The following is a 27,107-nucleotide window of genomic DNA, read 5'->3' on the forward strand; positions in this document are numbered from 1 at the left end:
TATAGGGAACTAGTCCAGGGAAGAGCGAATCAAACTTATGGATTAAACATATACTTTAGCTCAATTGATAGCACTTAATATCTGCGCCGCCATTCATTGACGACATCGACGAATTGTTGCATTTATTTTATTTCACAAAATCCTTGTTTTTTTACTTATTAGAGCACCAGAATTGCTAAAGTAGCGCAAATTTAAGATAGCAGCCCACTTCAGCAAATAGGCAGAGCATCTGCTCGTAAATCGGCCTTTATGAGAAGATACAGCGCTGCTATATAGCCTATGTGTAAATGATATATAGCCTATGTAAAATAAAATAATAATAATAATAAAAATCGGATTGACTGTTTTGCTGAAGACTTTCTTTGGTCGGCTTCAAGGCATCTCACACCAGCAATGTTCTCTAAAATACTGGTAAGTAGATGCATTCAGCCGACAACGAGCAACGCAGTGATCCTCTATTATTGTATGCGAGTGTAGTGTCGCTCACATTTAAACTGATGGTTGGAGCACGCTTAATGTTAATGTGGGTGTAAATGGTCGCTGGTATTGAGAGTCTGTGATCATAATTCTGATGTCATACAGGCTATCGCTGGCAAATGCATGTTGTCGCCACCAATATTCCCATGTTTCGTTCAAGACTAAAAACTTTACTATAAATGGATCAGTGTGTTCGAGTACTTTGCTTGTATGCCTACTAACATGCCTTGGTATATCCAGTTGAGTTCATAACATTTGTATTGTCTGACTGTATTCATTGCATATAAATGAATGGTTGAGTGGAAATGAGTGGAGGAAAAAAAATGAAAACGTCCGCAGTAACACTTTGCAGTAGGCTGACCTTGATCGAGTTGTCCCCTAGCCCATACATTGTGTCAGCGAGGGAGATTTTACTTAGTACTCGATTCATGTCGCATTTCCCAGTTCAGCCCCTCAGTCTGGAAACAACTGCCTAGACGCGACGGATCTGTTTGGCATTCTTGTATTCAAGGCATTTTACGTCGTGACCGACGTATTCAAATTGGTACAAGAATGCAATACTTTTCTTTGGCTATGATAAGTCTGGGTGCCCTCTGAGAAGCTGCCTTTAGTGTTGAGAGCTCATGTAGTCCAACCTGATCAAAGCTGTAATTTATATTAAATTGCAAGCAAAAGCATTGCAGCGTCTTAATCGATTAATTCTGGACGGAGCCGAGCTACAATCGCATTATCTAGGTCTGTTATTTCGATTTCGCAAAAACCGGACTGGAACGATTTCAGTCGGACTATCGTGTTCACATAACATTTTAAAAAGACAAATCATTGCTTCAGTCCGACTGAAATAAAACTTTTAAAGTGCTTTTAAACGGACTCAGTGCAAAGTGTCAGATGCTCAGCCAATCAGAAACTCTATAACTCTGTGCTCTCAGGCAGTTTCCACTTGTGCCAAATGTTTTGGAAAAGTAGTGGTATGCTCACAAAAACTGAGGAACACTCAACTGTGAGCTGTTGCATATAGGCTATAACTATAACAGATGAGGAAAGGGTTAGTGTTCTGCCTCAAAATTCAATTAAAGGGTCAGGGTTCACAGAGAGGACAAGAAGACTATGGTCATTTGTAAAGCTGCATTATAGAGTGTGTTTCACACAAATTGCATTGATACTAATGTATTGAAATATAGATTAGTCACATATGGCTGGGTGGGATACATATTGTAATGGCTGTGTATTATGCATATAGAACCTCTCTTTGAAGTGCAGCATGGTGACGAACCCTCTTGGACGGGATTGAGAATCTCTGCTCTTAAGAAGTTGTAATCCAGTTTAGCAATTAACCTTTCAATGGTCAAGGCTCGGTGAACAAGGTCACCTCTTGAGGTCTGCCCTGACAGTCTTTGCTCTACAGTTGCATGCATTCACATTGTAGCCGAAGTTCAAAGGCTAACACACACTAATTATCTCAGATTAACACAGATTAGGAAATCAGTTGATCACTGCTACTATGCTTTAATTCGACACATAGCACCAAATGACAATTACAATAACAGAACACAAAGAAGTTATGATGTCTATGATGTCATAGGCCGCAATTTTAAGTAGACCTGTCCCTAATTAGTGCTTTGAACAGTGTACCTTAATTGACATAAAAAAACCAAATAGCCACCTTTTTTATCTAACATTAAAGAAGAACTGCAACATTGAAGTATGAAACAATGAAATTTACTATACATTTGTAAATGTAAAAACAGGAGCAAAAAAGATGTAGTTAATTAAAAAAAAACGTTATTAATCAATGCTGTTTGTTATGCCAAGTGATTTAATTTACTGCAGGTGATCTTCAAAGGGATAAGGGTTACTGAAAGTTATATTGGGGGTGCTATGATCTGAGTCGTCTCTAAATTTAATTTGTCAAGTATGAAGACATGTCCAGTCTTTGAGCAAATTTTTTTAGGCTTTAGGGTTTTCTCTGAGAATGGTAAGACAAATTTGCCAACTCAGATTGTCAGTTTACAATATATAACCTTTTTATTGGCATGTTCCAATGTTTGACCCTCTCAAGTATAAACATTTCAGATGCCTGTACCAAAATACCTGTTATATTTGATCAAAGTAAAACAAAAATTTGTACTAGAGACATATCCAGGCTATCGCCTGCCCGTATCTGTTCTTACATTCAATATTCTTTGAACTTAGTAAATTATCTCTCAGCTGTAAACCATTTTGTTCTTCATGTATAACTGCTGTCACCCAGAGACCTTTTGGAGTTACTGTGCCTGTCCTTCAAACCCCTCCAGTGACTTTGACATTTGGAATGTGTCAGGGTGGAAGGGGGAGGGGGAATGTTGTGTGCAGAAATCATATGAGAGTATCCAAGTGTCCGAATGCATGTGAAGAGTGAATGACAGTGAGCAAGACCAGTGATTAGGTGCTTGGGTGAAAGACTAAGAAACTGTTTCTCCCCCAGTCAGCATTGTGTGCCTAACGGTGTAGGTGGAGAGGGGGAAAACATTAATATGGTGTAATAGACACAGATTATTTTGATGTAAAGATCAGGCTGTGTTATACAGTGCTGCAAAGATGTTTGTGTGACATTGACCAGGCTCACAGGTTTTGTTTAAACAAGGGAGAGATAAATCAGTATGCAAGTCCTATTGCTGAGACCACTATTACCACTAATGTTGTCTCTGATTGAATCTGGCATTGTGAAGTACATTTTGGATACCTGCACAGCTTTTGTGGGGCGTTTAATTTAGTTTTAGTTTCAAGAAGATGTGGTTCAGGCTAATGTTGGTTTCTCTTTTATTTATCAATTAGCCATTTGTTTGGAAAATGTGCCTCTGCTGTTAGACTTGCTGATACAATTAGCAGTGTAATTTATGGGCCTTATTTTGGACTACATTTATACTTGTGTTTATTCAGTCTCATAAATTGGTTAATGTCTCACTAATTTTCTCTTTTCTTGACAGGGTTCCTGATGCTCACTTTAAACTGACCTGTAGTCTTCTGGCACCAAAAGATTTTTTTTTTTTTTTCAGTATACGTAAGACCAACTGCTCTTGAGTAAAAAGGTAAGCTTTGTTGTCTAAACAGTTTTTTTGGACCTCACGGTAGAACAAATTGTAGTTAGCATTAATACATTTAAAATATTAGAGATAGATCAATGTATAATCATGAATCAATCTTTAATTTCATATAAATGGTAATGCGTAACAATAAGAATTGATTTGTTAACGTAAGTAAATGCTTTAGGTATCATGATCTAACAATTAATAGTTTTTTTTTTTAATTAGTAGTTTCAGTTTTTGTTAATCTTGGTTAATGTTAATTTATAAATGTACAATTGTTTATAGTTTATGTTAATAATGCATTAATTAAAGTTAAAATATACATATTTTAATGGAAACAATGTAGGGTATAACTGGGCTAAAGGCACATATTAAGGAAAATTAGCTTTTTTCTGAACACAAAGTGTATCAAGACTGTAAGTTCAAATGCACCTTATGTACATCCTAACTCCATATAAAGCCTCTGAAAGCAACATTTTTCAACATTTGGATGAAACCAGGAAAATGCACAGTGAAAATAGGAATGTCTTTACTAATGTTAATGAATAGAACCGTATTGTACAGTGATAACAAAATAAAATATAACAAACTTTATATTAAAATGAAGCTAAATGACCCACAAATCTGTTAATGATGAAAGTTATTCAAAATAACTAACATGTTTTTTCAACTTTTGAGGGATTAATGTCCCAAAATCCACATATGACGCTGGCGTGTAAAAAATTGAATGCATTTTTTTAAAGCGGCATATCAAACAAAACTAGAGACGCTACTCTTTACACCCAACAGGTTTAAATGAAAACTCTAAAAGGGGTTTCTTACCAGAGGCACTTTTGTTGGCTCTGCACCCATAGAAGGGCTTCATGAAAATCAACGTCATGTTGTTGTGTCACATGACTCAGTGCGCCAGATGTTTAACCCTAAATGACAGTATAGAGTGTTGTGAACATTATTCAGTCGGTTTAAATTATGTGTTGTGTATAGCAAAGCCAAAATACTACGTCCAAGCATGTGGACCCAGGGATGCACAAGGTTAAGAAAATCTATGTATTTAATGGGGGCCTTTAGCCTCTGCAACCAGAGGAGCAAAATACATATATGCAAGGTATGCAACATAGGGACGCCATGTAAAGGGGGCACCGGTGGCTCACTAAAGGGGGCACAATCAGCCCGCTCCACCCCTCCAACATCACATCTCGACAGATACACGGGGCGCAAATTTTAATTGTGCATACCCGCTCGGAAATGGGTAGTGACAAATGACAAATAAGTATTTTGTTTCAGAATAAATGTGATCATTTTAGGGATTTTTATTAGCAACAAAAATGTGCAACATTTTAGATCAAACTGCCTCAAAATCAGCCTTTAGACATTAGGATGGTTAATAAAGTACTGTGGTAGTTTTTTAATGCTATTTATTGTTTTGGGGAAAAATCTAATATAATGTGTCTTTTACCCTAGGGGGCCTTTAGCCCCATTGTACCCTACTAGTATATGTTGGAATTAACATTAACCAAGATTGATAAGTGACATAATGTACAATATACTGTATGTGAAGAAATAAGAGGAGTTCATGTTAACTAATGTATTTAATTTTAACAAATCAAACATTAGTGTAAAGTGTTACAATATATATTTTTGACACTTTTGTTTTCTATATTTTGAGTTTCTGACTCACTCTTGCCTTTTCTGTTTCTCACTACATCAAACCTATTAACATAACTGCCTCAAGCACATGAAAAACAAACGACTTTCATCAGGGGCTCATTCATTTCCCTTCACTTTTACTATATTATAGAACAATCTGTCAGCAATGCAAAAGGTTTTTCTCTTTATCAATCATTTCCCGTCCTCTAAATTATTGCGTAATTATTTTAATGTATTTTGTAATAATTAGAGTGTTTATGTGGCTGCCCATGAGCAACTCTCCTCCCTCCTGAAGGCAGCCAATGACTCACGTTTGTCGGGAGAAAAGTGAAGTTAAAAAATGCACACAACAACAGCACTGCACACTAAACTCGGCGCATATTCAGCCAATTTTATGGAAGTACAAACCAGTTTTTAAAAGCCGGGACGTCAATGAATAGATGTTTTTTGGGGGGTAAATTACATCGGGGAAGAGGTTTGGAGGAGGTGGGCCATATTTCTTAGATGTGTAAAGGTAAGTTAGCGAAAGCTAAGCTTATTTTGGCAAAGCTAGTTTGACTGGTTCTAAAGAGTGGCGCAGAATCGGGCATTTAAAGCTTCTGTAAAATTACAGCGAGGGAATAACATAATTAATCAAAAATGCTGTTTCAAACGTGACATATTGTGAACATATTTAAGCTGTACAAGCTTTATTGATCTATAGAAAGACGTCTGACACCGTTGATAAAGGTGTAAATTAACGCACAAAATATCGCCAATTTCCACATTTTACATTTCAAAGGTGACCACAGTTTGAAATCTTTCAGTTTGGTGTGATGAACCGAGCCGGAAGTGTCACGTCGACGAGGTGAACCCCTGCCGGAGAGAAGCACGTGTGTTTACTGTCGTTAACGCCACGCGATCAGTTTACGACTTTTCATTTTGTGGTTTTCCCTTATTTGCATATATTTGAACAGGGCTGCGTTCCATTTTCATTACATTTTTAAACCCTTCCCTCGCAAACTTCACTCCATCTCATGGACTCGGATGTACGTCACTGCTTACGTTGCGCGAGTGTCCACTAATGGCGGAAGACTTGCAATGGGTTTAACTGGAACACCCTGAACACTTGATCACTTGGAGCATGTTGAAGGCTCATGTCACTTTGTGGAATTATTTAGTGACTTTTGCACCTGAGAAAACAATGTTTTCGGAGATTGATTTCAGAGTAAACTGCTTAATTAATCTAACTTCACTTCCATCATATATTAGAGTTGTGTGGCGGTGGGGTTTATGAAGTGCAATCTGCTGTCAGTCGAGTTGCATTGTGGGATATGGAGCTGCCTGAAGCGTACATCAGAGTAGGCTCGCTCCCTCTGTCAAAACCGAGGGGTTGAGGGTCTGTCAACAGAAACTTCCCTCCTCACTGAATGAAGTGGAACAGACTTCCAAAATGGCTGCAGGGTTTCCCTAGAGGGGACGTGCTTAGGGGAGTTAGCCAGTGATGTTAAAAATGAAGTGGAACGCAGCCCAGGATGGTTCTCCATCATCCGGTTCTTTAGTTTACAGATGGATTTAGAGATTGCTTTTTGACATCATGTCACGTGATTGAGTTGAACCAAAGTCTTTCTGGTAGGGATGGGCGCTACCAGTCCAATACCAGTAATTTTAAGTCCAGTATCGTTGATACCGATACCAATACCGATACTTCTATTAAATTATTATTATTATTATTATTATTATTTTGTGATTTCTTGGGATGAAATGCGTAATTTAAAATTGTATTTTTAGTCATAATTCAAGTCATTATTTATTTACGTTTGTGAGACTAAACAAAATTATTAGACTTCTGTTTTGTTTACCCTTGCAAAAATTAACCATGGTTTTGCTACAGTAATATAGTTTAACCATGGTTTTTAGTTAAACCATAGTTACCACACAATTAACCATGGTTACTACTACAAAATTACTATAGTAAAACCATGGTTAACAATTTTTTTAATTACTTATTAACAACAATTACACACAATTGTAAAATTATAAGAAAGAAGAAATGTCACCTTTAGATATGTTGTTATTTTAGGGTGAATTTACTCCAGACCAGAAGCGGTTTCTCTTATTTTCTATCATTACCTCTACATGACAGTGATCCCTCTTGTTTGAACGATTGTTGTGAAGGTGCAAGCGCTTGTCTGCTTGTGTCTTTCAGCATGCATGTTAAGATGAGCGGAAGAAGAAATAGTTCCCATCCTGCACAAGTGTTTGCTAATATGGCCTAATCCTTTTTATTTCACTTTGAAGCTTATGATTATTGTTCATGTTCATGGTAACCAAATAATAATCACTATTTAATTGTTTTTTTTTTTTTTAGAATCAATATTTTACCAAATTTTTCACAAAATGTTATTTTGTGTGAGGATCGATATTTTTGATATAACATCAGTATTGGAAGTATCGATACTTCAAGATCGATCCACCCATCCCTACTTTCTGGTTTAACCCCCCACCCTGAACCAGCGCAGTAGCACGTGTCCTCACTTTAGCCGCATGATCATTACAAGGTTTAGAAGCATTTGTATTAAATTAGGGATTTGCAAACTTGAGCAAGTGATAAGAACAAGTTAAATTTTAATGACATAATTGTTCCTGTGGATTTACTTTAATTTAAAAAACACAGTTTTCTCTTACGTCTTTCTGTTCTAGTAGAGGGAGCATCTCTGTTGGTATGGGTTGGGGGGAGTGTGTGTGTGTGTGTGTGTGTGTGTGTGTGTGTGTGTGTGTGTGTGTGTGTGTGAGAGAGAGAGAGAGAGAGAGAGAGATGTTGATTGAGGACAGATAAAGGTGGAAATGTAGGCTGAAGGAGACAATGTATGGCCACAATACGAGTCAGTGAATTTACAGTAGCCTATATAGTATACAGTATATTAATCATGTTGTATGACTAGCAGCCCAACATTTGTTCAGGTCCACAACCACAAGGAGCTGCTAGTGTCTGATTGTGTTCCCTGCTTGGCAGTCATTCTGCAGTTTGGGTAATTTTGTATGTCCTAATGGGAAAAGCTCTGATAAATGTATAAAATGGCAAGATCAGCAAATTTAAGGAATGGTATCATAGGTCAGTTTGTCCCTGAGAGGCACTCGTGAAGTGTGGGGGCTGTAGAGTGGTTGAGAGTAGGGCATCTCTTGTGGAGGTATAATTAGAGGATTGGTTCTCCTCACTCCTGGATTAATGACCATAATATGGTGTGGGCAGAGGCAATGATACTGGGATTATGGACAGACTTTGAGCAGAATTTTACCATGCACACATGTGCTTTCTGCTCACTGGGAGAACCCTCCTGGTACAGCTTCATCCATTTTCATTAGCTATGCAAGCTGCCCTGTAGCTGCTACCTCAAGAATCTAGTCTAGCTGTTGAGTTTTGATAGATCTGCACTGCAAGGTTTGAAGTTAATTTACATGTATTATTATTATTATTTTGTACACACATGCATACTGTTTACTTTGTTCAGAAAGCATAATATTTAGTAAACAATTATGGACGTGTAACATTTAGTGGTCATTGTTACCATCTAGTTTACATGTTATGCAGTACCGCCAATCCCTATACGTATATTACGCAGACTGCGTAGGGCACCAAGAAACTCCATAGGGTGCCCTCACACCCCCCCACCCCCACATCCAACGATCGCAGAACTCTACATAGGACATCGATTTGGTCAGCGCTGGCCCTGATGTTAAGTCATTTCCTACACTTTACGCCTGCTGAATGTACTCTGTCTCTGACACCCATCCTATCCTCTTTAAACGTCAGGGTTGACAGACAGTATGTGTGTCCCGCTGTTCCTGAACTGTAACTGCTAGTGATGCGGTAATACCAATACTGGTATTAGGTTCAATACTGTGTTTGTGTACTCGTACTTGTCAGAATGCTGCCTACATACAGCATTCGTTGCATACTGTAAATGTTACCATGCAAATAAACACCTGCAGCAGAACAAAATCCAGCATATTCGAGACATAGCAAGATTAACGACATCTAAATGCATTGCCTGTGTAGAGCTACAGTTCTGTGAGCTGATAACTGCATGAGCATACAGATGCGCAAGTGTATTTTCCTAGAATACCCCATCCCTTGAGTAGCATTGGGAAGTTTGATTAATTGTTGTGAATTGGTTCATTTTTGTTTAGTTGAAGAAAAAAAAAAACCAATGCAACTTGCAACAGTACTTGAAAGTGAACACAGGGCAGTGTGCTCAATACACTCACTCTTCACCACACTTCACTGCACTCGATTGCAGTCTGCTCATCATGCTCATGCATGACAACTAAATGAAAGGAAGTGGAATCATTGTGATCAAAACAAAATCATGCATTTAACACAATACATTACTTCATTACAGGAAAATGTGATCAGCAGTGTTCAGCACCGACTCTTATGTGACCCTGAATTGATGCTATAAAAAGTGAAGCCCAGTGAAAGTAACAGGAGCTCTTATTGTTATACATACTGTAAAATGACTTAAAAAGTAGTTATCTGTATTTCCTATACTAATTAGGCCACCTGATATATTCCTATCTTTATTTAATAGATTGGTATATGTAAAATAAAATAAAAAAAATAATGAAATAAATCTGGATTATGATGCCTTGCTGATCAGCTATAGTGTCCTGTTTTTGATTGGATTAATAGTCGATTTAACAATTTGCAAAAATATTAAACACACTAACCTCAAATCATGAGTCTCACTGTTCTGTACTCAAAAATTACAACAACATGCTGATGGCAACATAAGAAACCTGCGTTTACATGAGATTTGAAATAATCAGATTTTCTCTGCTTTTAACTAGGGCTGATGTTTTACATGTTAATTTAGTGCAATTAATTATAAGAAAAATAATTAGGGCTGTCAATAGATTCAATTTTTTTATGGAATAAATTACATGACATGCCAATTAATTAATCAAATTAATTGCATTAATCATTTGCAGAGAAAGGCCCCCAAATAAAGATAATTCATATAAATAATGCAAATAATTCAAATATTTATAAATATAATATGTAGGGCCTATAACCCACAGCCACCACCATTGTGTCATCAAACAAGGCACTTCAGGTTGCTCTGGGGAATTGTCCCTGTAATAAGTGCACTGTAAGTCGCTTTGGATAAAAGCATCTGCCAAATGCATAAATAAATAAAATAATAAATATATAATACCAGCTGAAATAATAATAATGATGTGACATAATTTGAAAGTGGACACTTTGTGTTACCGAGAAAAAAACATAAAACACAAAACTCAGTATTTGTATTATTTGCTTAATTTGCTCAATGCAACTTCGATGCATTGCATAATTTTAAAGTTTTGTTAATAAAATCATCAGGCTTATGCATCATGAATGTGAGACCAAAACTTTCGTTTCTTAAACTTAAGCAGATGGAGGGCTATATCTGGGGCCTATAAAATGAAAATGTGAAGACAGAAACTAGTAATAAAAGTGGTATTGTTATTATAGTTAAAAAATAAATGAAAATACCAATAATATTGCATATTTTGTCCCACTGAAATGCTCATTCTACATTACAGCATTGATTTTGAGTTGGATGTAGATGTAAATTTACTGGTATCAACAACAGTAAGGTTATCTATAACATCTATAAAAAGTAAAAAGTTAACACCTAATTTATGTGACTAAATTATTCTGAAAGTGTGGCTGAGTTGGAACTCCTTTCATTAGGTTCTTATTGATTCAAATTCTGTCATCTCTTGGAATTTCTGAAGGCAAACACAACCAGTTATATTTTCTTACAAAAATATTAAATAAATAAATAAATATATCTTTTAGGATTTACGCATTTCTATTTCATCCAAAAAACAAAATAATAATAATAATTTGTGTATTTTGCATTTACCCTTATGAAAATTTAAATGTATTTATTTATTTATTTTTATAGTTTTTACAGTGGTATTTGTAACAAGACCATAGTAAGCACCTAGAAGCATGGATCTTCTTCACTACCGTGGTTAGAAGTAACATGATTTCTATAAAACAAATTATGGCATTTTTGTAATTACAAACAGTAGGCCTACTCTAAACATGTAAAAATAATAAAGACAAAATATAAAAATTTTAAAAGCTGTAACAAAAATGTATTATATTCCCTCACTCCCCGAATGTAGCCAATGACAAATTTAATAGAGCTGAAGTAGTGATATGCTAATATGTGTTATGAATCTATTTCTGCCTAAAGTACAGTTAGTGTTACTATAATAAATTCAAGGGTGGTCATGTAGAATTCTGTGCCAAATTCAAATGGTTTCCACGTCTTGCGCCATGATTCTCGCTGGTTCTCACAGTGCTGCAATGATCAGAGGAGCATGTTTAAGAGCTTGAGACCAGTCTGTGAATAAAAATGCACCTGCTTTGCGCTCGCACTGCACTGTCCATTGAGCTGTATCCACCTGCAGAGCCATACAGGTGCATTAGTGGAGGTTGTGACTTCGCCTGTCTATTTGATGCTGCTAAAGCAGATAATTCAGATGCGTTGCTAGACTTCAGAATCAGATGAACTGCGGTACAAATGCATACCAACCCGTATAATGGAGTCTAAATAAACATTTTAATGCAAACAGGAACTCGACGATAGATTTCATTAACATGACTGATAAACGCCCCCCATTTGTAACCTAACACCCCCTCTCTACTAATTTGCTCTCAGCTCCCCCTAGCATCCTTTGAACACCCACTGGGGGTGGTGCTGCCCCCGTTGAGAACCCCTGGACAATAAAAAAAAGGGGCTTTTGAACTCAATATATTGTTTGTTTTAATCTCATATCATTGAGCAAGCCTACAGTTGACAGCAACCTGTTTTGCTTTGAGTTCGTCAGTATGTCCAATTCTCGCAGTACGCATTATTGCGTTCCGTCTGCACTATTTTTAATTGTCACTCTATGTACTTGTGTGTGCCGATGGATGTGTTTGGAGCATCTCTGGTATTTCGTCTCTCAAACGGCGCATTTTTAGGATGCTGTGTCTAGTTAAAAGCAGTGGAAAATTTGAACATTGCATTTCAAGATCCCTGTATTCTGTTGTGCTTGCTCCTAAGTGAGCGATTCTCATTCTGTGGCTGTGCTGTGTGGCAGGGGCATGAACAATTGTGTTCATATTAACCACTGATATATATATATATATATAGAACTGGATCGCTGATGCAATGGTAAACTACCAGCAGGAGTTGAAGCCACTGGAAGTGTTCGAGCAGCCATCTTGGTATGCTCAAACTCATAGAGCATCAATGACTGACAGGCGAAAAAAGCCCCCATTTCACCATTTCTGATCTCCGGACACAATAGTCGCATTTCACCCTCTAATGACAATCCTGTTTAATGTTTAATTTGCTCATTCTGGATATTATTCGTTACGAGGGAGAAGATATACACGGATTGTGATGTCAAAGCATTCACATGCCCCGGTCAATGCAGCACAACAATCACCGAAGGTAGGAAAGGCTGTAATATCTGCTTGTTTAGGGTGACAATACGTTCTTACCCCCGAACGGGACTTTAAAAAATTCAGACCTGGATTTCTAAATCACCTTAAATGATCGGGATTTGCTTGTTTTCATATTGAAGTGTTCTCTGTAGTAATATACATGGATACATATCATGAATACATGTTCGTTTGCCATTTAATCCTAGCGTATCAGTTTAATTTGAACCACCTTTGCATGTCTCCCTCTCTGCGCGCCCGCTGCACGTGTGATAGAGGGAGAGAGAAAGCGTGCTCTAATTCAAGTGACCACGAGAACAAGGCACTTTTTGACGAAAACATAAACATTAGTCTGAAAATGTCTGTTTGTGTCTTACCTCAGTTTCAGTGAACTCGTTTACATTCAGCTCGCCACTGAAATTTGTTAGAGGTGGATACTGTTTGATATACTGTAAATACACGTAACTCTCTCTGGCTTTCAAAAAACAGGAAAAATTCCAGACTTTAAATAAATAAATAATTACATGTTTAGGATGTTTGCATTGTAGGGATGTACAGGCAGATAAAATCGGTGATTGTATGACTAATGTTTACTCGCTGAAATTAGATGATTTCCTATTAAGTCAATAGAGACATTGGAACGTTTAGGCATAGCAGTATGGCGGCGCAGTGGCTTCACTGTTATGATGTCATGGGCAATGCAGTTCTATATTATATATCAGTGATATTAACACATTATTTTTTATATAATGAATCGCACTAAATTCATGTGTTAAATCGACAGCCCTAAAATAATATAAAGATAATTAATTGTCCGTACATTCATTCCATAGTAAGAAATGTTCCAACCATTGGAGCAATTCAAGCTTGACGTACCACCCTGATGTGGCAGAAGGGGGCAGTAAGCGCTCTTGCTGTATAGGCTACACGCCTTGTCCAGCCAACATGGACAACAGGCAGCAGTCTTTCACAGATGCGCTTTTGCGCTCAAAGATAGCTGGACTGAGCACAACATAATACAGGGATCTCGGATGTGTTTTTCAACGTTTCAAACTACTTTTGATGTCATTGCGTAAACAGTCATGTGCACAACATTTGCGCACATTAGATAAACATATTAGAATGCTGGTAATGGTGTTTACATGCAGAGAGAAATGAGGGTAATGTGCAGAAATCCATGCCTGCTGATTGGTTTTTACCATTAACTGTTTATGAACTTACCCTTATAAAAGAAAACAATTTAGACACAAACACGACCATAAACATTGTTGCCTTATTAAGGTGTAAGATCATGCATGTAAACTAACTAATTGTTCAAATACAACTGTGGGCGAAATTATTTGTAGTCACACTATCTCTAAAAATGATATTGGTTCATGCCTAGTAACTGCATATGTTTTATCCTGCCACTTCCTGCTGCTTTTAAACATCTTGTTTTAAAGGAGACTTTGTGACCTGGAAGTGATGATAAAGCTAAAACAGCAAAGGTCCCTCTTTTTTTCTCCACTCTTCCACAGATATCATGTCTTCCAGAGAGCGACGCTCCGACCTTTACATAAAGGCTGAACCCAGCAGTCCCGAGGGAGGAGGAGGTGGTGGTGGGAGGACCAGCCCTGGAGGTGCCTCCTCAGACTCCTCACAAAGTGCAGGAGGCGGATCCAGAGGAGAAGGCACTGGGCGTTACTCCCCGCCCCTGTACACGCCCGCACTGCGATGCCATTTTAAGGAGGAGGGCGCGGATGGAGCAGAGGAGGGCTCTACAGGTAGTGGGGGCGGCCGCTGCAAGTATGCGCTAAGCACACTTCCCAAAAGGCTATGCCTGGTGTGTGGAGATGTGGCTTCTGGTTATCACTATGGAGTGGCTTCCTGTGAAGCCTGCAAGGCTTTCTTCAAAAGAACCATACAGGGTGAGCTTGTCGTACTGCGTAACAGATTCACTTGTCATTGCAGATACATTTTTTGTTGGCCTAAACAGCCAGTTGTGTCTTTGGTGCTGTTTACAACTGGTATTAAGATCTGTCTTGGGTGATCTGATCACAACGATCGACTTGGATCACCCAGAACGCATCTTAATAGCAGGTGTAAACATGTTATTTGAGTCCTTGAATGCTCATCTAACATCATCACTTTTATCCACTCTAGGCAATATTGAATACAGCTGTCCAGCCTCCAATGAATGCGAGATCACCAAGCGCCGCAGGAAGGCCTGTCAGGCATGCCGCTTCACCAAGTGCCTCAAAGTAGGCATGCTCAAAGAAGGTGAGGTGGCACCTGGGCAATTTAACCAATCCTTTCTCTGTCTTACAATACCTAATACCTCAGCAATGTGTAGTGTGATACAAAGGCAATGCCAATGCTCTAATCCTCTTTCTATCTTTGGTGTGTGTGTGTTTGCTGTAGGAGTTCGCCTGGACCGGGTCAGAGGAGGACGGCAGAAGTACAAGAGACGTCCAGAGGTGGAGAATGCCACATACCAGAGTGCACCAATACCGTTAAGGAAAGAGGGAGAGAAAGGTAATTCAATGTAATATTTAAAATTATTTCATAACCAGGGATGAGCGTTTTGACTATTTGAGTACGAGTACTTTAAATCTACTCAGGAAGGTGGAGCAAGATTTATATGTGCAAATTTTTTTTGTACATCCTTGGTCATTGCATCTTGCTTTTTTTTCAGCATCTCGTTTCGGGTCCAACATTTCGTTGCCTCCTTTCCAAATGGTAACCGGTTACAACGAAATAAAAAAGAATGGTGAATAGCATTCTTTTTAAAATCACAGTACTCTATGCTAAGGGTGAGTGATATACCACTTGCAGAGTTGCCAGATCTCTCAAGAGAAACGAGTGACCTGGTCTGTAAAAACAAGCCCAAATAAGCCACTTGCCTCATTAAAATAAGTGAAAATAAACTATCCAATTTTCTCCTGTGTGGGGGATTGATCAGCATATAAATCATAACATGCATAGTAGGCTATACAGTAGCCTATATAAAATTATGTCTTTTCAATAAATGTATCCTTAATATTAAATATCTCCCCAAAAATAATGAAAATATTTCAAATATACAGCTGGCCATCTAAAACAAGAGGCAAACCTAATTTTTTCAGGCAACTGAAAGTGATCCAACTACGATAATTTACTGGAATTAAACCCTTCGGTCTTTCTGAAAAAAATACAGGAATAACATAATAATGTTAATAACCGGTTACCAGCATTTAAAAATAACATTTTCATTATAGAACAATTGAAAGAGACTTCATTTTAGTTTATGTTTACGCTGGTAACACTTTACAATAAGGTTCCATTTGTTAACATTAGTTAACAACATTAGTTAACATGAACTAACAATGAATAATATTTTTTAAGAATCTTAGTTAATGTTAATTTCAATATATACTAATACATTTTTAAAATCAAAAGTTGTATTAGTTAACATTAGTTAATGCACTATGAACTAACAATGAACAACTTTATTTTTATTAACTAACATTAACGAAGATTAATAAATGCTGTAACAAATATATTGTTAATTGTTCATGATAACTAATTCATTTACTAATGTAACAAATGTAACCTTATTGTAAAGTGTTACCTTTACACATTGCAAAAAAAATAATAATAATGTTTTCAGTTTCCTTTCTCGTTCCTTAAACCATTTTCTGTCCCTGCTTTTTAAGATGGCATATCAAGGGCCTGGATAGCTCAGTGATAAAATACGCTGGCTACCACCCCTGGAGTTCGCTAGTTCGAATCCCAGGGCGTGCTGAGTGACTCCAGCCAGGTCTCCTAAGCAACCAAATTGGCCCGGTTGCTAGGGAGGGTAGAGTCACATGGGGTAACCTCCTCTTGGTCGCTATAATGTGGTTCGTTCTCGGTGGGGCGCGTGGTGAGTTGGGCGTGGTTGCCGCGGTGGATGGCGTGAAGCCTCCACACACGCTATGTCTCCGTGGCAACGCGCTCAACAGGCCACGTGATAAGATGCGCAGGTTGACGGTCTCAAACGCGGAGGCAACTGGGATTCGTCCTCTGCCACCCGGACTGAGGCGAATCACTACGTGACCACGAGGACTTAGAGCGCATTGGGCATTCCAAATTATGAAAAAAAAAAAAAAAGATTGGCATATCAAGTTAAAAAGAAGTTTACAATAACTTTTAAAAACACTTCTCAAATGTTTAGCAGTTATTGTGATTTCATGATCAGTCATCACTATCACTTTTCAGTGTACATGGTTACTCATGCTCATCCCTTATCATCATAATGTTATAAATGCCTAATTATAATGACCATTCAACAGAATAATGTTATTGATGTGTCTGTCAGGTTCATCCAGCATTATCGTGTCACATCTGCTGGTGGCGGAGCCAGAAAAGCTGTTTGCTATGCCAGACCCACTGCAGCCAGACACGGCCCAGCGCACGCTTACCACTCTCTGTGACCTGGCTGACCGGGAACTAGTTGTCATCATCGGGTGGGCCAAGCACATTCCTGGTAAGTGAGAACAAGAAAAGGAACAGCAAGAGGATTGGCAAGGAGACCGTGTCAAGGAGGCAATTCTGGTGTTGAGCTACTAGTTACTCGCTCTCTTGTTTCTCTTCTTTTTTCAGCAGAACTTAGTAGTCTAATGCATTCTAATATTTCACTTTGGACAAGAAGTGGCAACCCAAAACAATACCAAATTCTTAAACCTTATTTAATGTAGTCTGAGTATTTATATTTTCTTTTACCTTGCATAGTTTTGTTCATGGTTTTCAAGAATGAGGGGATGTCATGCAACTACCAAGTGACTGATGAATATGCACCAAAATATGACCTCAAAAATAAAAGATAGAATTTACAGTTATTTTTTATTATTTACAAAAACGTCAGGACAGTATATGTCACCGGTATTATTCGACCCGCCCCAGGCGGGATTCGAGCTGGTGATCCCCAGCATGGGATTCGGATGTGCTAGCAAGGAGTTTATAAAAGCCATAGCTGTGCAATTGTACAGGGCCTTTACAGGTTTGCTGTATTTTGTGCTTCATTATGCACAGCGCAATTGGGGAAAGGTCAGGACTGCAGGGCAGGCAGGTCAGTCTAGCACCTGCACCCTCTGCTTACGTAGCCATGCACTCGTAATCCGGGCAGTATGTGGTTTGGCATTGTCCTGCTGGAAAATGCAGGGACATCCCTGGAAAAGACTGTGTCTGGATGGCAGTATATGTTGCTCCAAAATTTGTACATATATTTCTGCATTAATGGTGCCCTTACAGATGTACAAGTTACCCATGGCATGGGCACTGACACACCCCCAAACCTGGCTTTTGGACCTGACGCTAATAACAGCTTGGATGGTCCTTTTCCTCTTTGGCCCGGGAGAACACAATGACTGTTTTTCCAAAACTATTTGGAATGTGGACTCATCGGACCACAAAACATGATTCCACGGTTCAGCGCTTCTGGACAGTGTTGATGTATGGCTTTTGGTTTGTATAGAAAAGCCTTAACTTGCATCTGTAGATGCAGCAGTGAATGGAGTTGACTGACAAATGTTTACCAAATTATTCCCAAGGCCATGTCATGATATCCATTACAGACACATGACGGTTTTAAGACGGTGATGTCTGAGAGATCAGACAGCAAGCATTCAGAAGTGGTTTTCATCTTGCCCTTTACACACCGAGATTTGACCGGATTCCTTGAATCTTTTCAAGGAATACATTGATTGAACTATATTGTGCACTGTAGAGGGTGAAATGTCCCAAATCCTTTAAGTTTGTTTTTGGGAAACATTGTTTTCAAGGCACTGGGTTAATTTTTGACGTATCTGTTGGCAAATTAGCGAGCCTCGACCCATCCTTGCTCTTGAAGGACTAGGCTTTTTTTTGGAGGCTCCTTAGATACCATAACACTACTGCCTCACCTGTTTTACATTACCTGTTTCACATCATCTTGTCATTTCAATTTGGCAGATTGTTATTAGTCCTAAATTGCATGTCTCAACTTTTTTGGAATGTGTTGCAGGCATCAATTTCAGAAAACAGCATCTATCTTTAAAAAGCAATGTTGCTGATTTCAGTAAAACAAAGCATCTTGTGTTTATACTGTTTTTGTTTGAATACAAGTCAAAGTACATTTAAAAATCACTTAAATATTTTTATTGGCATTTTGCACAATGTCCCAGCTTTTTTGGAATTGGGGTTGTACTTTTTAGAATTGTTTTACCCTCCTGTCTGTAATCCTATCAAAACACACCTGTGACCCTCCGGTTTAGAACCGCTGGTATTAATTGTAGTGGCAAACATCAACTGAAATCTAACCCTGTGCATGATGTAACAGACAGCCTCTTGAAACCTCTCTTCCTTTGTGATAGAGGTTGTTCATCAAATTTATGTAATAGTGATTTGGGTAGTTAAGGCCTGAGTGTACTTCGGTTGTCCGCGTTGCCGATTGCTCCGTGCACAGTATGCGTAACGTACTGTAAGTTTAATTATTAGTCTGTGCCACCTGACCGCGCGCTGGCCAGATTTTGTCGACTTGCAGATGCGGTCATCGTCTGTGAGCATCGTGGTCATTGATTCAACTAAAGAGTATCACAAAGCAGTCGTAGTACGCATGTGTTGAACGTGTCCGTCTGCACTCAGAGTCAATGGAGTATACTCAGGAGAGCAGCGCAGTTGACCGAAGTATATCCGGGCCTTTTATACAGCCACTTTTTACTGGTAAATGTTGTGTAACAACTTGGTTTTATTACTTACCTCCTTCAGTTGTCACTATTTCACCAATATATACTGGATGGAATTGGGAGGGAAAACAGGTCAGTTGAGAAATGTTAAACTTTATGCCAATGAGAAATGAAAAATGGTTGGCTGCACCTAATCTCAATGTGAGGTGAAGGCAGTGACATTCATAAGCGTTTCAAAATCTGACGATAGAGCTGGACTCACTGCTTGAATCGCATTGAGAGATTTCACAGATTTTACATTTAGTCTGCACACTTCATGTATACCTTGGGCTTTCTAAAAGAGCTGTTTCCGTATTTCCAACTGTAGTCTCGTATATACAGTATGCACTGCAAAGAATTTCCTTAATCAGTATTTTGTTCTTTGTTTTTGTTCTTTTTTTTTTTAACTAAACAAGAAGCAAAATGACCTAACATATTAAGTCTTGTTTTCAGAGAAGTCTAGACAAATTTAGTGAGGTTTATGCTTAAAGCAAGATGAAATATTTGCAAATATTATTTTTATATTATTATTTTTCTTACTGCTTAGTAAAATAAATTTGGCAAATAGTTTTTTCTTGTTTTAAGCATAAACCTCACTTAATATTGTTAGATTTTTCTGAAAACAAGACTTAATTTCTTATGTAATTTTGCTTCTCAAGTAAATATGTCTTGTTATAAAGATATTAAGATATTTTAACTGGAAAACAAAAACAAATACTGATTAAGAAAATAATTATTTGTAGTGCAATGACTGACTGTGTATTGTATGCAGTCATAGACCATACAGAAGGTATCCATACTACATTTTAGACTCAAAGCATCAAGTGTTTGGAGCTGTATTGAGCAGATTTCTTCATTGCCAGTGGACATATACCATTAACCTCTGTCTCTCTTTTTTTATCCCCCATCCAGGCTTCCTCTCCCTATCCCTGGCAGACCAGATGTCCGTGCTTCAGTCGGTGTGGCTGGAGGTGTTGGTGTTGGGGGTGGCTTACCGTTCTCTTGGCTGTGAGGATGAGGTGGTGTTCGCAGAGGACTTTGTGCTGGATGAGGAGATGTCTCGTGTGGCTGGCCTGACTGAACTCAACGCTGCCATCAGCCAGCTCGCGCGGCGCTTCAGGGCCCTACAGCTGGACCGCGAGGAGTTTGTCATGCTCAAAGCCATCGCGCTCACCAACTCAGGTGAACTTCCTATTGCACTCAACATTTCCTATTAATGACTCATTCATTCCAGTTCTATTTTGGTGCGATGACTGACTGGTTACCCTCTGATGTAAAACCAGAGTCATATTTCACTTAATTGAGACCAGACCACATTCTGTTTTGAATTGTAAACTTAACAGTCTTGTCACTGTTTGGTGGTATGAATTTCCCCCCCCACCCGGAAAGACCCATGATGCTTTTGATTACTGTAAACAGTAAATACAACCCTCGTCTCTGCCTTACCCACAGAATCTCTATTTGTTTTGCAAATACTGGGAGTCACATGTTTTGGATCTAACTTTTTTATAAAGAACACACCCAGGATCTCTTCCTAGCATCTCGCATATCTGTGTGTACATGCTAAACATGAACCCCCACCAATGGATGTTTTAACTACATTTGTTGTTGAGCACTCTAACCTGTGGCGACTGGTGGTTTTAAAAAAGAGGGTAAGAACAGATGTCAGTCAAAAACAAAAGTGTGAAGTCTGCTCTCCTATTGTTTATTTATTTATTTATTTATTTTTTATTGACTTCTCCAAAATGAAGTCAGCAACATTAGCAGTATCTGTCATTTTGCCCCCAAAAGAAGCTATATTGCTAACTCACAAAAAACGTACTGAACGAAAATAAAATACAAAAATACAGAACCTTATATTTACAATTTTATTTTTGCCAGTTTTTGCCAATGGCAAAAGTGAAGATTTATAATCACTAACTGAATTGGGTTAAATAAACCCCAATCAATATCTTCTGCACCACTGATCGCTCTGCACCTAATGGATGACAACGATTGTGTATTAATTCTAAATGCTGCCACTCACGTACATCATCGCTTCAATGATTGGCTATTTGTTACATAGTTCAGCCTGTTTGAGAGCTTGACCAGTCATCATATACAGTAGAGAAGCCAGGCTTTCAGGTGGGATAGAAATACATTCATTGAAAGCCCACTCTACAATAAATTATCATGCAAATAGCGCTAATGAAGCTCCCGTAGACCCCCAGAGACGCATGGTGTCCCGACGGGACCCAAAATAGCGCATAGCCTCTTGTCCAATGAATATCGATCTTTTGCTCCACTGAACTCAATTTTAATAGGACATGCATTTGCTGTAGACTCCCATTGAAGCAGGGCTTCGGACATAATCATGCAGATAACATTAACGGAACAAACATCGCTAAAGTGTTGTATGCTGTTGCACACTTTTGTTACCTAAAATACTGAACTGGGACAATAATTATCTGAATTATAGAGAGGTTACATGCAATTTGATAAACATGTCATTGTGCAATTTTAATGACATTTTAATGGAAGCCGTGCTTCCTGTGTTGTCAAAGCAATCGCTACTGACTCTAACACATAAAAAATCAGCAATTGAATACTTCAAATGTAGATTTTAAGTAAAAAGAAATTATGTATGACACGTCCATTACATGTGTAGCCTATTGGGTTTTATTCACAAATGTCACCCTTTTAAAAGTTTTGAAAAAAGCAAACTTCAACAACCGATGCTTTTCTTCTGCAAAAATGGGCACTATGCATGAACAACATCTAGATTAAAAAATGACTGTTTAAAAATACAGATGCACTCGCACAGAGCTTAGATAGAAACCAGTGGACTATTTTTTATTTCCGTATTTAGAACACAGAAGGAAACAATTGTTGGATAATCTTTTTATAGCAGTGAATTGGACACCACAGCAACTCTTGCGTTCACATTTGCTCCAACAGCAAAAGAAAAAAATCCACTATTTAGTTCCCACGATTTTCCAAAAGAAGAAAAAAATAGAGAGAGGTGGATTAGGGCAGTTCAGTATAGGGATGGGCATTTTGAGTAATTTTGTAGTCACACATATTAAAATTGAGTAATCAATTACTTGAAATTAAGAGTTTAAGTTCAAAATAAAGAGACTGACACCTACATTAAATGTATGTCCTATTGGGTTTTATAACTTTAGTAACTTCAACAAACATAAATAACAGAATCTAGATTCCAATATGATAACTGAAAAATAGCATTTGCGTTTACAGAGACCTTACATAGACACTAACTTGAAAATTAGATTGCTGCCATCAGCATAATGCACATATACACTGTCAACACAAAGGCTATCACGTTGTATCATTTCACATCACGTTATTATTCAGAAAAACATGGTGAATTCTGCTCCGTAACCTGTTAAAGAAATAGTTCACCCATAAATTAAAATGATGTCATCACATACTTCCCCTAATGTTGCTCCAATGTCACTTATGTTGCTCGTGCATAGAGTTGTAATGGCGAGTGTGATATTGTGATTCTTTAAGTGATAGAAGAGGTTTCACTGTTGCTTATGGCAGGCAAAAGCGAAAAGGAAAATAAAATATTGTTTTTACTAACCGAATATTTAAACCCTAATGACCACTAGATTAGTCAATTACTCATGCACATCTCTATTCTACACCAAGGTTAGAAATTAAGGGAGGCTCGGGCAAAAATGCCACTGATAGTGACAAAAATACCCCTGAAATTCAAAATACAAGGGCAAAAAATGCCTCAATGAAATCATCTATTTAGGCCTAATTATACATATTATTGTATAAAGTATGAGGAGATGATGATTGAATTTATGCTTAAGAGGTAATAAATTCTCAATAAAGTTATTCATATTGAGAATTTGTTAATCGGTTGATTAAATTTAAGTATTTGACATTAAAAGATGACAGTTTATATTTTGTTTTGGCCAACACAAGGTACAAAATGCCCCTGAATATCAAACCCAAGGGGCAAATATTGCCTCTTAATGGGAAAGTTCATTTCTTATCCTACTCTACACTCACCCTAAAATAATCTCTTTCTCTTTTTTTCCCTCTCAGATTCGGTCTACATTGAGGACATGGAAGCTGTGCAGAAGTTGAGGGACCTTCTACACCAAGCTCTTCTGGAGCTGGAAGTCCAGCGATGCCCTGATGATCCCCAGCGTGCCGGTCGTCTCCTCCTCACCCTGCCCCTCCTTAGGCAGACCGCCGGCCGGGCCCTCACCACCTTCTACAGCATCAAGACCCGTGGCGGGGTGCCAATGCACAAGCTCTTCCTGGAGATGCTGGAGGCCATGATGGACTCACCCTAGAGAAGAGAAGACACTTGGATGGATGGATGAATGAGTGAATGAGAAAGGACGAAGGAAACGGGCGAAAGATAGCCCTAAGTCTTTTTTTGTGGAACAAGTGCAAGGGCTAAAGAACCCAAAAGAGAAACTTTTTGACAGAAGGGTTGAATATGAAGAATATGAGGTTGCTTTGTGTAATCGTAGCTGTCTGCTGATAACTTGAGTTACTCCTTAGGAATGGTCTTTCACAACAAATTCTCTTCCATTTTCTCTATAGGTACCATGTCATCCAAACTTTTTGGGTCAGTTTAGACAAAGTTAATATTTCTATCAGTGTTAGGGGAACCACAGACAATGCGTTATTCATTCTTTCACTGTTTCTTCAAGATAAGTGTTAATAGAATTTAACCATTACTTTAAACTCAGAGAAATTCACCTGCCAAGGGCGCCTACTGAGACTGCAGCAATACGAACTCTTCACGGAATCACACAAACAGTTGATTTAATGATATCGCTTTGATATCTCCATCTTTACTGATAGTTGCCCATTGAAACACAAAACAACGTGTCTGAAACCACAGCACCACAACTACAGTTACAATAGTCAAGAGAGTAAGCTTTTTCTCCTTAAAACTGTGCATTAAAGGCACTAATGTACAGTTATTAATGTCTTTTTAATGCACTCGCCATACTATAAGTGCTATTTAAATTTTTCCAGCTACAATAGCTTTTTTTCTTGGTTTAATATGCAAAACCGATGAACATAAGCGAAGACCTACAGGAGTGATTACACAGTATACTGAAAAATTTCAGCTTAGTTTACTGGTATACACTGGCACTACAAGAAAATTTACTGCAACATTTAATATTATGGAAAGCAATAGGAAAGATTTCATTCATTTGATGTCAGTCATTTTTAAAATGTCTGCACTGAGCTGGCCTGCCATGTCCTGCTTTGAAGCGCAGTTTAGTAGTGGCGTAGTTGCATCGCAAAGACAGTTTTATAATAAAAAAAAGGATGTTGCGTAGGATTGTAGAAAATGTTTTTCATAATTCTGGTATACGCCACCGTCCTTTGTGTATTTGCTTGTTGTTCCAATAGATTAACCATAATCATTTTTAGATGTGGATTGTGTGAATGAGAGATTATGGGTACTACAAATGCAAAGTGCACATGCTGAGCTGAACCGACGATGGTGCATCTAAATCAGGGTAAATGAGGAGTCTTCAGCTCCTGTAGGCCAGCCTGCTCCAGCTACTACTGTACTTTTTGCTGTGAGTTTTTTGTGTTTGGTTCCCATTTAAAAGACGCTGTGGGACCTTGTCGCATTGGCGATGTCCTGAATTCTTCAGATGACAACATGACACTGGCCTGCTAGTGACAGATTGAGCCAGCACTGTTGGTGTCACTCAACTCAAATCCATTCATCGCTTCTGCATTCTGAGACATTTCGAGAGACTGAACGATGTTTTCATTCACTCGGCGGAGAGAAGAAAAAATGTCGTACTCTATCCTCCATTTATACATGGACACAGCAGGACGACCTCTGTTGGTTCATTTAAACCAGGAGGTTTTGAGTCTGTGTCATGTTCATACTGAAAGCCTATGTGGCTCAGAGCAACATTTAATGCAAATTGGAAAGCCTCACAATATGGGGTCAACCAGAGCCCTCAGTCTGTGACTATTTTTTTGGTTCTTTCAAGGTATTTGTTGGTTTTACTGCTGTGTGGTCTATTCGTAGCTGTTTGTTTGCAGACGATTCAGTCTTCACTCCATTCAGAGTGCTACAACTCTGCTACCTTTTATTTATTATACACATTTGAAAACAGGAGGAAGAAAAGCCAGTTGCCTCTTTGGCCTCTTACCAATTTAAGTACTAAAATGAAAACAACTGTTCTACAGTCGGACCTCTGAGGTGACGCCACATCTTCAGGGTGCTTTCACTGTATTCTGTTAGCAGCAATGATTGTATGTGCACTCTGAAAGTGGTTCACGTCAACTAATAGCAAATATACGTAAGGGATAAAGCCGCAGATTAAACCGCATTCTGAACTGAAAAGTACAGTCCACGGTTGATCTCTTTTTAAAAAATATTTTCAGCTCAAGATTAGTTTAAATCTGGGTCTTCAGATTACTAGTCCAAAATACTGAGGGGATGTATTGTTGTTAAGGCCTTTAGGAACATTTTTAATCAGCTAATATCAGTTTCTGGTTGAATTTAACTTTAGTTTTTCCATATATTCACCATGAAGCTTGGCCTCAGGTTTGGTATTGAAATAAAGCAATCCATTTGGGAGAATGTTATGAAATGTCTGTTTTGTACTGAATTATTTTTCAGATGTCCTTTCTCTTTTTGTGATTAACATACTAACTTTGAAAGAAAAATGAAAGCCAGTGGAAGTTATTCCTCTCTCTTTGTTGTGAAGTTTTATGACAATATTGCAGATTTCAGGCGCTAACACAAAAGCATAGTGTTACAGAATGCTGTAAAACTCCTATTTTCTTTTTCTTTCCTTTTTTTTTTTTCTTTCTTTCTTTTAGATACATGAAACCAGTCTGTCTGTTAAGGGAACTTTGTCAGTCTTCAATAAAATCAGTTTATTTTCAATTCATTTCAATGTAGACAGCTAAGAAAAGAGCTGAAATATGCTTTTCCTTTTTTTAACCTTTTCAGTATGTTTTTTTTTATTTATTTTTTTTTTTAACATGTTTTTTTCTCTTTTGTATGCAGGAGTTAATGTCTCTCCTAAGTGGTTATTGGGTGGAATGTGTACATAACCATGGATGACTGGGTCCATTTAAAGACAGCTGTAAAATATGTCAATGTTTGTGTCAATAATAACTCTAATATAACAATGATATTACTGAAGTGTTTTCATAAGGCTAAGCATTATATAAAGCCATTTTGTCTGTCGAAGTTAGAGCATAACATGATTGAGAGATAAATTAAATTCATGGCTAGGTGTTTGTGTGTCTGTGTATATTTATGTAAATGAGCAATACCAGAATTTACCAAAACGTTTTGTTTTCAAATTGTTCTGTATATTGATATACTTTAAATCAAACCTCAACAGTAAAACTAGTGATAACAGTCGATAGTAATAATACGGTAAAGAACAAATCAATATTTGTATTCAAAAATGTTGTATTTAAAAGATTAAAATCTATTTTTTACTCAATTTGCGGATGTTTATTAATGTTGTTCTGGTATTTGTGCGTGTTTAGGTCAAATGATTGTAAATGTCTGTTTTTTTTTTTTTTTTTTGTAAAGCTCAGTGGTTCTGCAGTAGTAACTATTTTAAAACTTTGTTCATATTGAATCACTGTGAAGAGCAAACGCTAAAACACTACAGGAACAATAGAGGTATTTTAACATATTGTCAGTGTCATTGTGTTTTGTAATAAATTAGCACACGTCATCACTTGTCATTGGATTTCTATGTCATTTTG

The 27,107-nt window shown here is 37.9% G+C and overlaps 1 protein-coding gene across 3 annotated transcripts; it reads left to right on the forward strand.

The window, feature by feature from the left end:
- LOC127430971 (steroid hormone receptor ERR1-like) lies at positions 1-27,107 on the forward strand. 3 transcript variants are annotated; one of them, XM_051681101.1, is made up of 8 exons: positions 1-411; positions 3,444-3,545; positions 14,178-14,567; positions 14,803-14,919; positions 15,061-15,174; positions 16,979-17,146; positions 20,274-20,543; positions 23,424-27,107. In XM_051681101.1, exons 3-8 carry the CDS (start codon positions 14,183-14,185, stop codon positions 23,675-23,677), a joined length of 1,308 nt encoding a protein of 435 aa, XP_051537061.1. In that variant the 5' UTR covers positions 1-411; positions 3,444-3,545; positions 14,178-14,182; the 3' UTR covers positions 23,678-27,107. The 3 variants fall into 3 exon arrangements, with proteins under 3 accessions (XP_051537061.1, XP_051537060.1, XP_051537062.1); XM_051681100.1 differs by lacking the exons at positions 1-411; positions 3,444-3,545 and adding an exon at positions 5,523-5,703; XM_051681102.1 differs by lacking the exons at positions 1-411; positions 3,444-3,545 and adding an exon at positions 12,376-12,670.

Source organism: Myxocyprinus asiaticus, chromosome 40 (assembly GCF_019703515.2).
Source record: "Myxocyprinus asiaticus isolate MX2 ecotype Aquarium Trade chromosome 40, UBuf_Myxa_2, whole genome shotgun sequence".
In the NCBI taxonomy this organism is placed as follows: domain Eukaryota; kingdom Metazoa; phylum Chordata; class Actinopteri; order Cypriniformes; family Catostomidae; genus Myxocyprinus; species Myxocyprinus asiaticus.